This window comes from Capricornis sumatraensis, chromosome 6 (genome assembly GCF_032405125.1).
Source record: "Capricornis sumatraensis isolate serow.1 chromosome 6, serow.2, whole genome shotgun sequence".
NCBI classification, from domain to species: Eukaryota; Metazoa; Chordata; class Mammalia; order Artiodactyla; family Bovidae; genus Capricornis; species Capricornis sumatraensis.
This window is the reverse complement of record NC_091074.1, coordinates 119,368,309-119,383,849: the sequence shown is the minus strand read 5'-3', so window position 1 is coordinate 119,383,849 and position 15,541 is coordinate 119,368,309. Positions and strand designations below refer to the sequence as shown.

The following is a 15,541-nucleotide window of genomic DNA, read 5'->3' as shown; positions in this document are numbered from 1 at the left end:
TAATAATAACCATAGCCTTAATGGTAGTTGACTTTAGCACTTACCCTTGTATTAGAATATAAAACTGACAGTGTAATTAAAAGCCTTTATTATAAGGCTTTATTATATTTAAAAATATAAATATTTTAAAAATATTTAAATAACTCACTTAAAATAGTTTTTTCCTAAGTACATTTTATAAGGATCTATTTACTTAAATATTTTGTACATTTTTTACTTCTATCAATTTATCTATATAAAGCTTTGGCCAGTGCTGTTTTAAAACATTCTTATTTAATTATTCTTATAAATTATAAATTCTTATACACTACTCTTGACAGCTCTGTCTGCCTCATCTCCCACTTTCAATCCTTCTTTAACTCCCGCCATTCCTCCTTCCAGATTTTTACCTAGCCTCCTTTCTCTCCATGACTGCCATCACCTTTGTGGTCCAAGCCATTAGCATACCTCGCCTGCACTAGACAAAAACCTCCAAACCAATGTGCTCATCTCCATTCCTTCCATCTCTCTCAACCCACTTCATCTCATCAAGTAGGGGAGCGAGCTTACAAAGATACAAATAAGATCAGCCACTCTACCACCTAAAGTCCTGCAAAGGTTTCCTATTCCATTCAGGATACATTCATACCCCTTAAAAGGGTCTATGATGCCTGGCATGACCTTTAACCTCATCTCCCACTACACTCTCCCTCACTCTGCAGAGGACTCTTCAGTCTGAAGCCTTTTGCACACTCTGTCACCTCTGCCTGAAGACCTCACTGGCTCCCTGTCACACTCTCTCAGCCTGACTGTCGCCTCCTCAGCGAGGCCTCTGTGGGCTGCCACACTCGACATCCCTTCTATCGTTTCTCCTAATTTTCGTTTTTTCCCTCCCTACAACCTATGCTGTTTATCTACACATTTCTGCTACACTTATTTTTACTATCTATTGCCTACTTCCTGTCCCTGTGGGAGGAACACAGCTGCTCGTTACTCAGGGCGCAGCCCAGTCAGCAACCGCCACACAAACCTGAATCAGTTTCTGGTTACTAAACAATCTGAAAGTAACACACAGGGTATCTTTTTAAAAGAACATATAACTTGGACTTCATGTTCTTTTCTACTTACTATGGTGTGAATACAGTTACCATCATAATTTTGAAATACTGATTTTTAGAAGTTGCAAATAATCAAAACCTTCTACATACTTAAAAACTAAAATGTCAGAATATTTCCTTTTTTGATCTTTCTTCCTATTCAGCTATGTCACAGGTTTTGAGCTGTTTACTTCTTCATGACATCGTCTTTTTACATACTACATTTTATATCATTTATATTTTTGCTGCCTGTGTTTAATAATGTTATTACAGAGATGTCTTCTGGCTCTTAATCTAGGTCCCAGGTAAGATCTTAATGGTGGGGACTGTTTAATTAAATTAAGAAAGATATTAGGAAGCTGCTTCCCTTGATAAATTAGACACTTTCATAATAGAGTAGATGGAATGTATCTTTTTTACATAAAAGTAACGTATACCTGTACAATCTATAAAATGCTAATAGGATGCCATCCTGAATGGTAGGAAATGAAATTGGAAAATGCTAGAACCACGTCTGACTCTAAAATGTGTTCTTCCACAATTAAACAGGCAGCACTGATGTAAAGACTGTTTGAAGACGGTCTTTACACAGCTGTGAAGAGGGAAGCACGCTTCACTCTCGGCGTTTCCTCTCAGCAATACAGCTTTACGTTCACCTACTTTTTTAAGCTGTACAGCTTCTTCCAGTTGTTTAAATTCTTCAGTGGCTCTTAAAATTTGTTGTTCTGCCTTTTCTATTTCATCATGCAGTTCTGATAGTCGAGCTTGTGCTACAAATTTAAAAACCATGCACACAGACACACACAAGAAAAATAGTTAATTCTCAAATTTCTACCCTTTTCTTAGCAATAACTTCCCCAATTAAATTCTGTAATTATACATCACATGCATAAAAAAAGTAATTGCTTATGAAGGTTTTCCTCTCTATTAATCTATAGAATAGTTTCATGATATGACATAGAGCTATAATTGATCCATTTACTTGTAAAATTCTTAACATAAAAGGGGCTTTACTTGATAGTCCCCAGATTAAGGAACTTTTGAGAGACTAAGGATTTTACTTGAAAATATGCACTTACAAATGATTTTCTGCCTCGAGTTTCTAATTCCTCTCTCCCTCCCTCCTTCCCCATCTCCTATGGAACCGTGAGCCCCGTGAAGCTGGGCAGCACAGGTGTCTGATGCAGTTTGCCTTTCCCTTCCAGAGCCTTGAGGATAGTGTACGCAGACATGGCAGCCAGCCTCGTTTTTCCTGTCTCCAGGTCAACCTCTACTGGCCTTCTGAGTTCTTCCATTTAGCTGCCAACCAGCTAAATGGGAAGATGGACCACTAATCTCACTGACTGAGATCCCCACAATGGGCCATGGTTACCAGTGAGATAGACGCATGAACTCAAGACTGCTTTCTAATTCCTTCATATGCATAGAGCTAAGTGGGTAAGTGCATTCAAACTCTGCCATTTGGACAGTCTCCAAGTGTCCCCTTGGGATGACTTCTTTCTCTTTATGACTTGCCAGGAAGTGGTAAGATTCCTTGAATTACATGATTTGGGAGGCAACTGAGGAGGTGGAGTGTGGGACAGGTCAAGAAGAGTCAGAAGTCAGCCCTGGACCCAAGCCTAAGAAGAATACACTAATCCCGCTTACCCACAGCACTGCTTCAGGTTTTAGCAGCGTGTATAGGCATCAATAACTGTACTTGCTTCAATTACTAAATGTGCCTTTGAAGGTGCAGGTCCAATGGTGAGAAGAATCTGTTGTCACGACAACCAGATTTAAGCCTTCTTGGAGCCCCTGGACATGTTGCCAAATTATGGTCAGATTTTAATTCTCCCTCCTAACAGGAATGATTAAAAAATAACCTGCTCAATGAATCACTACTTTTGTTTTAAACTTCTCATGTAAACACCATCATAATAAATACCTTCAGCATGTTTAACTAGAAGAATTTAAAAAGTCAGCATATAAATTCAGTCCTTTTACATATTTAAAGAATTCAAAGTAACTTGTTTTAACCTGTACTTATTTTGTTCTCTTTGTCTTCCAGCTCCGTGTCCAGTGGCATACGGGCTTTCAAGTTCACATGCTCGTTTCTAAGTTGCTCCCCTTCCTCTGGCTCCATCCTCTTGATCTCAACTGGCTGGGCCTTATCTGCAATGTAACTCTCTGTGGCGAACATATTTCTCTTGTATCTGGACTTGCCAATGTAAGGGCTTTCATCTGGGGCTTTATCAACGTCAACATACTGAAAACAAAATAAACAGAGCTTATGCTTACTAAGTAACTGCTATGCAGTCAAGTGACGTTTTTTGTTTTATTAGTGAAGAATATAGCACAGAATTGCCTAAATACTAATCTTACATATACAGAAGTTAAAATATATATATAATTATATACAGAATTCTTGCATCTTATTCTTAATACTAAAAAGGAACTAGAACAAAAAAATGGCCCCAAAAAGACTCCTCTTCCTGTCCCTGAAGAGTGAGCTGGATTGATTGATTATGGAAGCACCTACAGATATGTGCTTTTTTAAGTACTGCTCAATCTCTCAAATCAGATCTCTCAAAGCCAACTCCTGTATTGTGGTTTCTTGGCTGGCATAAAAGTAAAATCTCAGTCTAATAAATTTTAATTACTTAATTTTTACTAAATGATATATGATATTGATTGGAATCACTGGATCTTGGAAGTTAAATGGCTTTCCATTACAGTGACATTTATGGTATTTGTATAAATAATGACTGATGAATAGTGAACCCAGTGATTCCTGAACAAACAATACAGGCATACGACTATGCCATGGACACTGAAGCAGGCAGTGCAGTTTTCCTGGAAGTTCGGATTTCAGGAAGCTGAAACCGCTAGACCATTCTGGTATGACCTAAATCAAATCCCTTATGATTATACAGTGGAAGTGAGAAATAGATTTAAGGGACTAGATCTGATAGATCGAGTGCCTGATGAACTATGGACTGAGGTTTGTGACACTGTACACGAGACAGGGATCAAGACCATCCCCATGGAAAAGAAATGCAAAAAAGCAAAATGGCTGTCTGAGGAGGCCTTACAAATAGCTGTGAAAAGAAGAGAGGCGAAAAGCAAAGGAGAAAAGGAAAGATATAAGCATCTGAATGCAAAGTTCCAAAGAATAGCAAGAAGAGATAAGAAAGCCTTCCTCAGCGATCAATGCAAAGAAATAGAAGAAAAGAACAGAATGGGAAAGACTAGAGATCTCTTCAAGAAAATTAGAGATACCAAGGGAACATTTCATGCAAAGATGGGCTCGATAAAAGACAGAAATGGTATGGACCTAACAGAAGTAGAAGATATTAAGAAGAGGTGGCAAGAATACACGGAAGAACTGTACAAAAAAGATCTTCACGACCCAGATAATCACGATGGTGTGATCACTCATCTAGAGCCAGACATCCTGGAATGTGAAGTCAAGTGGGCCTTAGAAAGCATCACTATGAACAAAGCTAGTGAAGGTGATGGAATTCCAGTTGAGCTATTTCAAATCCTGAAAGATGATGCTGTGAAAGTGCTGCACTCAATATGCCAAAATTGATCGCTGAAGAAGGCTTTCTTATCTCTTCTTGCTATTCTTTGGAACTCTGTATTCAGATGCTTATATCTTTCCTTTTCTCCTTTGTTTTTCGCCTCTCTTCTTTTCACAGCTATTTGTAAGGCCTCCTCAGACAGCCATTTTGCTTTTTTGCATTTCTTTTCCATGGGGATGGTCTTGATCCCTGTCTCATGTACAGTGTCACAAACCTCAGTCCATAGTTCATCAGGCACTCGATCTATCAGATCTAGTCCCTTAAATCTATTTCTCACTTCCACTGTATAATCATAAGGGATTTGATTTAGGTCATACCAGAATGGTCTAGCGGTTTCAGCTTCCTTAAATCCAAACTTCCAAAATCCAAATTGGGAAAACTCAGCAGTTCCCACAGGACTGGAAAACGTCAGTTTTCATTCCAATTCCAAAGAAAGGCAATGCAAAAGAATGCTCAAACTACCACACAATTGCACTCATCTCACATGCTAGTAAAGTAATGCTCAAAATTCTCCAAGCCAGGCTTTAGCAATATGGGAACTGTGAACTTCCAGATGTTCAAGCTGGTTTTAGAAAAGGCAGAGGAACCAGAGATCAAATTGCCAACATCCGCTGGATCATGGAAAAAGCAAGAGAATTCCAGAAAAACATCTATTTTTGCTTTATTGACTATGCCAAAGCCTTTGACCGTGTGGATCACAATAAACTGTGGAAAATTCTGAAAGAGATGGGAATCCCAGAATACCTAACCTGCCTCCTGAGAAATCTGTATCCAAATCAGGAAGCAACAGTTAGAACTGGACATGGAACAACAGACTGGTTCCAAATAGGAAAAGGAGGACGTCAAGGCTATATATTGTCACCCTGCTTATTTAACTTCTATGCAGAGTACATCCTGAGAAACGCTGGACTGGAAGAAACACAAGCTGGAATCAAGATTGCCAAGAGAAATATCAATCACCTCAGATATGCAGATGATAGCACCCTTATGGCAGAAAGCAAAGAGGAACTAAAAAGCCTCTTGATGAAAGTGAAAGTGGAGAGTGAAAAAGTTGGCTTAAAGCTCAACATTTAGAAAACGAAGATCATGGCATCTGGTCCCATCACTTCATGGGAAATAGATGGGGAAACAGTGGAAACAGTGTCAGAGTTTATTTTTTGGGGCTGCAAAATCACTGCAGATGGTGATTGCAGCCATGAAATTAAATGACGCTTACTCCTCGGAAGAAAAGTTATGACCAACCTACATAGTATATTCAAAAGCAGAGACATTACTTTGCCGACTAAGGTCCATCTAGTCAAGGCTATGGTTTTTCCTGTGGTCATGTATGGATGTGAGAGTTGGACTGTGAAGAAGGCTGAGCACTGAAGAATTGATGCTTTTGAACTGTGGTGTTGGAGAAGACTCTTGAGAGTCCCTTGGACTGCAAGGAGATCCAACCAGTCCATTCTGAAGGAGATCAGCCCTGGGATTTCTTTGGAAGGAATGATGCTAAAGCTGAAACTCCAGTACTTTGGCCACCTCATGAGAAGAGTTGACTCATTGGAAAAAACTGCTGCTGGGAGGGATTGCGGGCAGGAGGAGAAGGGGACGACAGAGGATGAGATGGCTGGATGGCATCATGGACTCGATGGACGTGAGTCTGAGTGAACTCTGGGAGATGGTGATGGACAGGGAGGCCTGGCGTGCTGCGATTCATGGGGTCACAAAGAGTTGGACACGACTGAGTGACTGAACTAACTGATCAAACTACAGTTTTGAGTGAGATAACTGAGCATTAGAAGGTTGCTCTGGGTTACAAATATGGATGTGGGCAAACATCCTTTTAGGGCTTTTAAACTCTTATGGACACTGCTCTATCTCACTGACCTAGGTCATTCACAGATTGAACCAAGATACATTTACTCTGCTGATATCCTCATAATACGAATATGATTAACAATAAGATATTTTTAAACATCACCACTACCCTGCCCTCCCCTGCCCCCTTCTATCCTGTCTTTAATTTGGATTACTACAAAATTAAAATAACTCACCTCTGAGGGATAATAATTCAGTGGCTCAAATTTAGCATCGATTTTATAAAAAGCCAACTCCTGTTCCAGTTCGTACTGTTTTTGACATGCTCGCGTTAGTTCCATGGTCTTCTGTCTTAGCTGTTGGCCCAGTTTGATAAGAAACAACACACAGATTCAATAAGTTAGTGTAAAGGTAGACTGGTGTGGCAAGTTCTAATCATAGCTGATTATTAGATTTCAAAAAAATCCCACAGCAGATGGAACATTAAGAGCATTTTATCTTAATTCTAAAGTATTATAAAAAATGAAATACAAAATTATCATTTCATAAGAGATCACATAAGAGACCTTTGAAGTTTATTATGTTATTTTAGGATGTAATGAAAAGTTTTTTAAAAAATCATTTAAATTTGTTTTATCCAAATGTGAAAATAATTCTTAACAATTATTTTTAAGTAACTTGTCTACTAAGTATCTGCTTCCTGATTTTTCCAATAATTGGTACTAATTTACTTAATTTATTTACAATAGCTTCATGGATAGGCATGATGTTAGATATTAATTACAAAGAAATTAGAAGGAGTGGGAAGGATGAAAGTAGGAAATTGGTTCTGACTGGTGCACTGCCCTCGCTGTCTTATCTCGGCTATGACTAACAACAGCTTGGTCCTAAGTGCTCAGAGCATTATGTTTGTAATAGAGGATAAGGGATGCAAACAAGCCCAATCAGATCCAAATATGTGATGTTATTAAACTTTTAATAAAGTAATCCTACCATATTACAACTTTTCAGTTATTCTTGGAAATTTTAGGAGCTAAAAGAAAACAAATCATCTAATCTAATCTTCTGAATTTATAAATAAACTACAAATGCCCAAGTATTGCTTTTGTTTTTTGCCAGAGCTCCAGATTTGTTTCTAATGAGCAGCCATGTTTAAAAACAACTGGACTGTACGAGGGTCTTCTACTTTCAGCTATTTTGTCTCACTTCTTCTATTTCATATTCAGGGCTCCCATTTCATTTAGTTTATGTTTTTCCATTTCTCCATCCCTTTTTTCTCTTTTGATGTTCTTAAGACTTTATTAAGCATAGTAGAAAAGCTTTTGTACACACATATATATAAATATATGAATAATATATATATTTTAGAAAACTTATGAATTCTTGCCTAACTAAAAAATTTATGACATTTTGATTCCACATGTTTGACAGTATGACTAGAATGCTAGATTTCTAATTTAAAACAATATGCAACAAGCAGCAAAGGTTTACTATATAGCACAGGGAACTATGGTCAATACCTTGTAATAACCTATAATGGAAAATAAATTTTAAAATAACACACATATATATGTATAACTGAATCACACACAAAAAAGAATTCTACTTTTTGAAATTTAGTAATGCTTATCTTTTGCCAGTTTTTCTACATGTCCTATGGACATCTAATAACAATGCATGAGATAAAAAATTTTTAATATATTTGTGTATAATATGATTAATATAGATTAGTTAAATATAAATCTATTATATTTAAATTAGTAATGACATCACTTAAGATGCTCCTATTCTTATTTTTTCTGCACTTGATAAAATATTCTCAGAGAAATGTATCAATATGATTATGAATTTTTTCTTTTCCCTTATATTTCTTCTGACTTTTGCTTTATATCTTTGTTTGTTTGCTGTTAAGGTGCCAATGGTTTATGATATCTTCTTTGTGAATTGTACCTTTTATCATTAAAAATATTCATCTTTGTTTCATTTAAAATAAATAAATTTAAAGAAACTGAATCCCAGATTGGTTAACTGACTTGCCAGATGTTAAATAATTAGTGGTAGAAATTAAATATTTTATTAACTACCAGTACCAGCTCCCTTTCTACTAAACCAATTCTTGATTCATTTCAAAGGTCCACTAAGTGATTTCTGCTTTTTCATTGCCCCCAGCATCCAACAGTAGATACTAGACAAAAAACATGCATGCAGAAAGACTTCTTTAATACGAAAACGCAAGCTGAAGAGAATAGACACAGAACATTTTATAAGGCCCACGAAACCAAAGTCGTGCATGACTCAGCTTTCAGTCACCTCCTGACTATCGACCCGAGGGGAAGCAAGGCTAACGGGGATAACAGCCAATCCTGACAGAACTCACGGGATGCGAGACTCTGTGCTAGGCATCTGGCATGTGCTATCTCAGTAAATCTTCACAACCACCCAATGAGATGACGAGAGCTGCACAGAGAGGTTAAGTAAGTTGCCCAGCTGCACAGTTGGTAGTGGAAGAGGCAGAGCTCAATTCCAAGTCTCCTGATTTCAAATCTAACACTCTGTTATACGACACCGCCTTCCATGTCCTGCTGTGGGGTGCCAAGCACATTACCCACATAGATGCTTTCACCAGTGCTCACGAGTCCCTGAGTCTCAAGAAAGCAACTCACAACCCACAGTGTCAACGACTCTTGGGCTCTGCTCCTCAAAGGTCAGCGGCAGTGCGTGCTCGGTTGCCCAGTTGTGTCCGACTCTTTGCGGCCCCATAAACTGTAGCCTGCTAGGCTCCTCTGTCCATGGGGTTTTCCAGGCAAGAGTACTGCAGCGGGTGGCCACTGCCTCCTTTGGTGGCAGTGGGGAAAAACAAATGTGACTGGACCATGGAGAATACATGAATTGGCCTCTGCAGGCAAATACAGTCTGACCTTTGAACAATGTGGGTTTGACTGAGCAGGTCCACTTACACGTATTTTCCAACAGTATTTACTGTAGTACTAGACGGTTAGTGGTTGGTTGAATCCACGGATACCAAGAAACTAAGGATACTGGGGGTCAACTAAAAGTTTCACATGGGTTAACCCCCATGTTGTTCAAGGGTCAACTTTACCAATAAATACTCTGTGCTTTGTGTCTTTTACAGCAGTAGGCTTAGCATACAGTAAGCACTCAATAAATGTCCATTGAAGAAATGAATAAATGAGAACAAACTGGGAGTCTAAGGCCCTGTAAAGTAGGGTAGTCACAGTATTAGTTGTGGATAATCAAGAGTTGACTGAACTTAACATATTTACCAGTAGGAAAAATAATACAAATTCTTTTCCCCACATTCATACTCACTCTCCTATGTACACATTCATTAAAAAAAAATATGTACACACACGAGCACATTTCTCGAAAGGCAAGCCAGTTTCAAAACTTAAAATGGACGTAAGTCTATTATCATAAGTTACCATGCAAACCGTGAAAACCAGTGTACGATTCAGCCCTGGACAGACTACCTTTAAGGAGGAATGAAGAATCGGCAGACAAGGGTCTGCAAGAAGCCAAGACAAGGGCTAAAAGGAGAAAGAAGCAGACGGACAGCATCACCTGGAGAATTCTAGAGAATGAGGCTGTGACACTGTAAGTTGCTCTTTACTGACAACTTACCTTAGGAAGATATGCTTATTAACATCTGCATTATTTTTATATGGGTGCATTTTATCATCATCCTACCTATGAGTTTCAAATTTACTACCATATTACTTAATTTAGTTCATTTTAAAGCATTTTCAGATTCATAACCTCACTTAGTCACAGGGCAGGTAAATAGTCCTCACTTTAAAACTGAGGAAACAAGAACAAGAGTTAAGTAACTTAAATAATTTGGAAAAGACAATGAGAAATATTAATATTAAAGTTAATTATTTGTTGGTGGCAGGAGAGAAGGACCATTACAGGTTAAATGACCACCAAAAGTTTTCCTTCAATGCTATTATGTTTCATTTAGAAGTTAATTTGCATACTACATGAGGAATTACTTCATGAAACTAGAATATTTACAGCTATAGATGATATTACCACCAGACATTCTGCATAAGATAAAGGAAAGTGTTTTTCAAATGGAGGTTCTTAAAATAAGACACAGAATTATTTTTTCTAAACATAGAACAGTTCTTTGGAATCATAAAATAACAAGTAAAACAAGATGAATTTAAAGAAGAAATACAAAATAGCTAATAAATATATATTCAGTACTTCAATAACTAAAAACATTGTGAAATTAAAGCAGTGAGATTCTATTTTTTTCTACTCTATTTACAAGTTCAAAATAATATCAACTGAAGGACTGGGTTCCTTCACCCATTCCTATAGAAGTGTGAAGCAATTATAAGTTTTTTGAGGGGTTCATTAACATTAATCAAGATTTTAAAATTTTAAACTTACAGTGATTATGCTAAGGAATTATGAGTATGAATGCATAAGGCATAAAGATTTTCTTAAGTAAGATTTTATCTACAGTTCTGTTCCTAATAACAAGAAAGTGGCAGCAACCTAAATATTCAGTAGATTGAATAAATTACAGAAAACCCATATAACAGAACACAATACAGACTTTGAAAAGAAAAAGAACTTGTGTGTGTGTGCATATACGTGTGCACACATGTACATGTGTATGTAGTTTTTAACTTGGAGAGCTGTCCAATGATATACTGTTTTATTAAAAATAAGAGGCAGAATTTTAAAAATATACAGTAAGATCCTTTTTAAATCAGAAAACATTCAAAGGTATAGATATGTGTATATATATTCAATTACATGTGTAATTAATATATATTACATAAGCATAGAAAACAAAATGGATACATATTAACCTCCAAAGAATGGGATAGGAAAGAATGAAACCTTCATTTTCCACTGTATACATTTGTGTTGTCTGAATTTGTTATAATAAACATATTAACTTTGTATATAATGTGACTTAAATAGTTAATGATAAAAATAACATAAAGACTTAAAGAACAGCACAGTCTGTCTTCTAACCAAAAATAGTTACAGAAAAGAAACAGCAAAAACTGTTGATTTACAAAACATCTATTTATAGCACAAACATATCAACATTATAAACAAACAAAAGAGAAAACTAGGTAACTGTAAGAACTCATAATTTGGGATAGCACGCGATTATAAATACAAATGGGAGGGGACATGGGTAAACCCAAGGCTGATTCATGTTGATGCTTGGCAGAAACCAACACAATACGTAAAGCAATTATCCTTCAATTTAAAATAAATAAATAAATAAATACAATACTTTGCCAAGGTTTTCAACAGGTTGACTAACATGCATGGAAAATCTCAGCATATGGAAATTATAATCTTCCTTTATCTTAGTAATAAAAGTGAATTTTATATTGTCAGAAAAGATCAGTAACTCAGGAAAATTTATTAAATGTTCACAAATGTAATGCGATACTGAAAACTTACCACAGTAAGTACTGTTTTTATTTTTTAAGTACTGTTTTTTGTATTTTAAATACAAACATTAAGTGATGGCACGAAGAGCTCACTGCTAGAATGAAACTGACTGTAGTAAGTCTTCAATGATCCATTCTATTCTGGAAAGGAGCACGGCAGATATACGCGTAAGACCACTGATAATCACTGAATTATTAACATCATATACAACATGCCTTCAGAATACGGTAGGCATATTTGAAAACTACCTTCAAATAAAAGGCATAAGAAGAAAGCCACAAATGTTATGAATATTTGACTAACAGAGCTGGGGAAGCTGTTCTGATTTTTACCATGTCCCCCACTGATAAAGAAGTGCTCAAGAAAGAGGTATGTAGACTTCAAGCAACAATTTCTCTCTCCACACAGAGAAGGGAACGTTTTTCCCCCCTTGTTTAAAAATGCAAGTGTTTAGGCAGAATTCTTGTCAACAAATCAAGTAATTAAGCCAGAATGCCAATTTTAAAAGAGGGACACCAAAAAAAAAAAAAAAATTAACTGTATAAAGGATTCTATTAATTATAAGAGAAATACAGTTCTTTGAAGTTATGCTTAGATCAGAGGAAGAATTGTCAAATTAAAAAAAAAAAAAAAAAGAGTACCAACAGCTACTTCTTCCTTCAAGGAAAGTAGCCTAATAATTTTACAGGATCAGATTCTCTAGGTTGAAGAAGTCTTTTAAGGTGATTTAGTCATCTCCCTGACTAATTTTTTTTTAAATCTTTTTCCTAAACCCTGAGTACATGCCTATTTCAGTGAGAGCAAACACAATCAGAGTCACCACATTTTATCTCAAGACAGCGATTAGATTTCCTCTTCATTACTAAATGAAAAACTGCTTCCCTATAATACTAGTTGCCACTTAATTTTATGTCTTGGGCGCTTCATCAGTAATTCCAGCCCCTCTTCCATGAAACAGCCCTTTGACTATCTGCAGGCTTGGGGCACAGTCCCAGATAGCACGCATCTTTTGGGCAGCCATACCATGCAGTGAGCAGTCAACTGAAGCACGCTATTTCCGTTAAACCACATCCTCGCCATTCTACGGCCAGGAAGTTGTGTTTTCAGACCTAAGAACAGAGAATTTTCTATTTCAAGAGAATACAGTCACAGCAATGTAAAATACAGACTTACCAGTTCATTTTTCGTGTTAAGGTTACTCTCGAGCTCCTCACAGCTCTGTTTCTGTAGCATAGCCTCCTCTTTTAATGATCGGTTCAATTTATCTTGATTTTTAATTTCTTCAAGGAACTGTGCTTGTTTGCTTTTAAGCTCTTCAGTTTCCATCATCTTCTTCTCCAGGTCTCTTTCCAGTCTTTCTACCTCTTCTACCAGTAAAAATTGAATAGTTTATGAATCATTATATTTTCTATTTGAAGAAAGGCAGGACTATTTCTTAAATAACAGCAAAAGAAGTCTTAGAATAGTAAAAATACAATTCTACTTTTTAAATTATTCACTATAGTTTAGGGAAAAAAAGACTATTTTGAGCTAGACAGTGATTTATACTAAAAGGCAGGCAGGCATAATCATCTGGATAACGATTTTAAACGATAATATTTTAATTCCAAGCATCTGTGTGTTGATAAATGAGGTGGCTTTTTCCAAGTCTCTTAGAAAAAACATGCAAAATTTTATTTGATATTAGTGATTACACTTTAAAGGATGTTGCAAGCATGCTTACAAAATAAAATACCACGTTATCCTGCATGGCAGGTGGATTCTTTACCAGCTGAGCTACCAGAGAAGACATCTCAAGAATCCTTCTAAGGCTTCCTATGATGCTTAGGATAGGATCCAAAAGGTTTTCATCGAGAACTGACACGGCTTTTCATGATTTGGTCCCAAATCCCCTCTCCAGCCCCGTTTTCAAGCACACATTTCTGAAATGATTCCACTTCTTCAGTTTTCTGATGCCTGTTCTCATCTGCAGGCTTTTATTCACACCTTCTGCCTGGAACTGTCTTCCTCTATCTCCTACTGGCCTATTTTGCATCTTCCAGGTTTGGTTTTTTAATATAAAACACTATGAGAAGCCAGCCCTGACTCTACCCTCCCCAGATAAGATGCTTCTCAGGAATGCTATGATGCCACCCTGCACCTCTGCCGTGGCCCTCGTCACAGGGGGAGTTGGTGTCTGCCTTCCCAAGAGCTCAGCATCACTAAAAGCTCCTAATTAACACTCAAAGTTGCGAATGAATCATAGGTACTTTAAACACTTCCCGCAACTTGACTTCTCTTTGCTTCATTTATGTTTTTTAATGATTCCAAAACATCACCTTCTGGGAAACAAATGTTGAGTTAGGGGATCCCGAACTAATAAACATTTACCACATTTCTCAAGTGTTGGATCAAACCACATGAAACCGCTGTTTTTATCAATAAACAAGGACTAACATCAGTTTCAAATGGTTGAACATACAGGTTCGTAGCCTGTAACTATTACATAACTATTGTGTTAGGCTACTCCGTATCTTCCTCTTCCCTTCAAAATTCCCATACTCCTTCTATTTTCTTGTTCCAGTTGATGAGCTCATACTTTATTGATAAGACAGACCCCACCAGTAGAAACTCCTCATTTTCTTAGCCCCAAAGCAACAAAACTAACACCTACACACATCTTCTCTTCCTTCTGATAGAGAAAGTGTCCCACCCCACTTATCAAGAGACATTCTTTATTCTTCTTCTCTGGTCTCATCTCCTTGTCCTCCCAAGGACCAAAGAAACTAAGCCATGATTTGTTTCTTCACTTAACTCTTGAATATTCTGCTTCTTTGATTACCAGCTTTGCTGCTTCTGACAATTTCCTGGTGTGGAAGTGATTGGTGAAATTTTTTAAACATTTTTTAAAACTCACTTATTAGGTACAAGGGGAGAGAAACTGTGGGAGGAAATTTCAAATCTTTATCCAAATGTCTTCCTCCCATCCATTCTTCAATCGGTAACCCAGCATTTGTTCCAACCACTCCTTAACTGCTCTCGTCAAGCTCATCGCTACACTGCTAGTCCAGGGCACTTCTCTGTGCGCACCCTTCTCCTTCCGTCTCAGTGACACTCCACACAGCTGACCACTTCCTCTTCTGAAAACTTCAGACTTTTGCAACCCACTACTTCCTGGTTTTCTCCTCCCTTGATGGCCTCTCTTTCTGTTTTCTTAACTGGCTCCCCTTTTCGCTCTCCCCAACGGCTGCCTGAGAGAGCTAGTTGATTCAGGTGGAATTAAGTATCATTTTTATGCTGACGACTCCCAAATTTACATTTCTAGGACAGATCTCTTTGAAACGCAGACACACATTTCTGATTCTCTTCTTGGCTGCCTCACAGACATTCAAACTCAGAGTTCTAAGTTCTCCCATTTTTACCAGAAGCTTGAGGATTATCTAATCCATTAGAAAGTGCTGCTGATTCTGCTTCCAAAGTGGATCTGTCCATTCCACATCTATCATCTAAATACAGGCCACCAACATTCCTAAGTCAATAGCCTTCTAACATGCCCCTTTACCACCACTTTGCCCTGCTTTAAGTCATTCTCCATCCTGCATCAGAAATAATCTTCTTAACATATAACACCTGCTTAAATGCTGTCAGTGCTTTCTGCTGCGCCTGGAATAC

General features: G+C 37.3%; 1 protein-coding gene across 1 annotated transcript in view; it reads right to left on the bottom strand.

Moving 5' to 3' along the window:
- The window catches only part of CNTRL (centriolin), an 83,459-nt gene that overhangs the window by 56,370 nt on the left and 11,548 nt on the right, over positions 1 to 15,541 (bottom strand). The window contains exons 6-9 of the mRNA XM_068973845.1: positions 13,064 to 13,257; positions 6,676 to 6,795; positions 3,093 to 3,321; positions 1,737 to 1,846 (exon numbers count right to left, since the gene is read on the bottom strand). Coding sequence (XP_068829946.1) covers positions 1,737 to 1,846; positions 3,093 to 3,321; positions 6,676 to 6,795; positions 13,064 to 13,257 — 653 coding nt within the window. The remainder of the gene's footprint in view (positions 1 to 1,736; positions 1,847 to 3,092; positions 3,322 to 6,675; positions 6,796 to 13,063; positions 13,258 to 15,541) is intronic.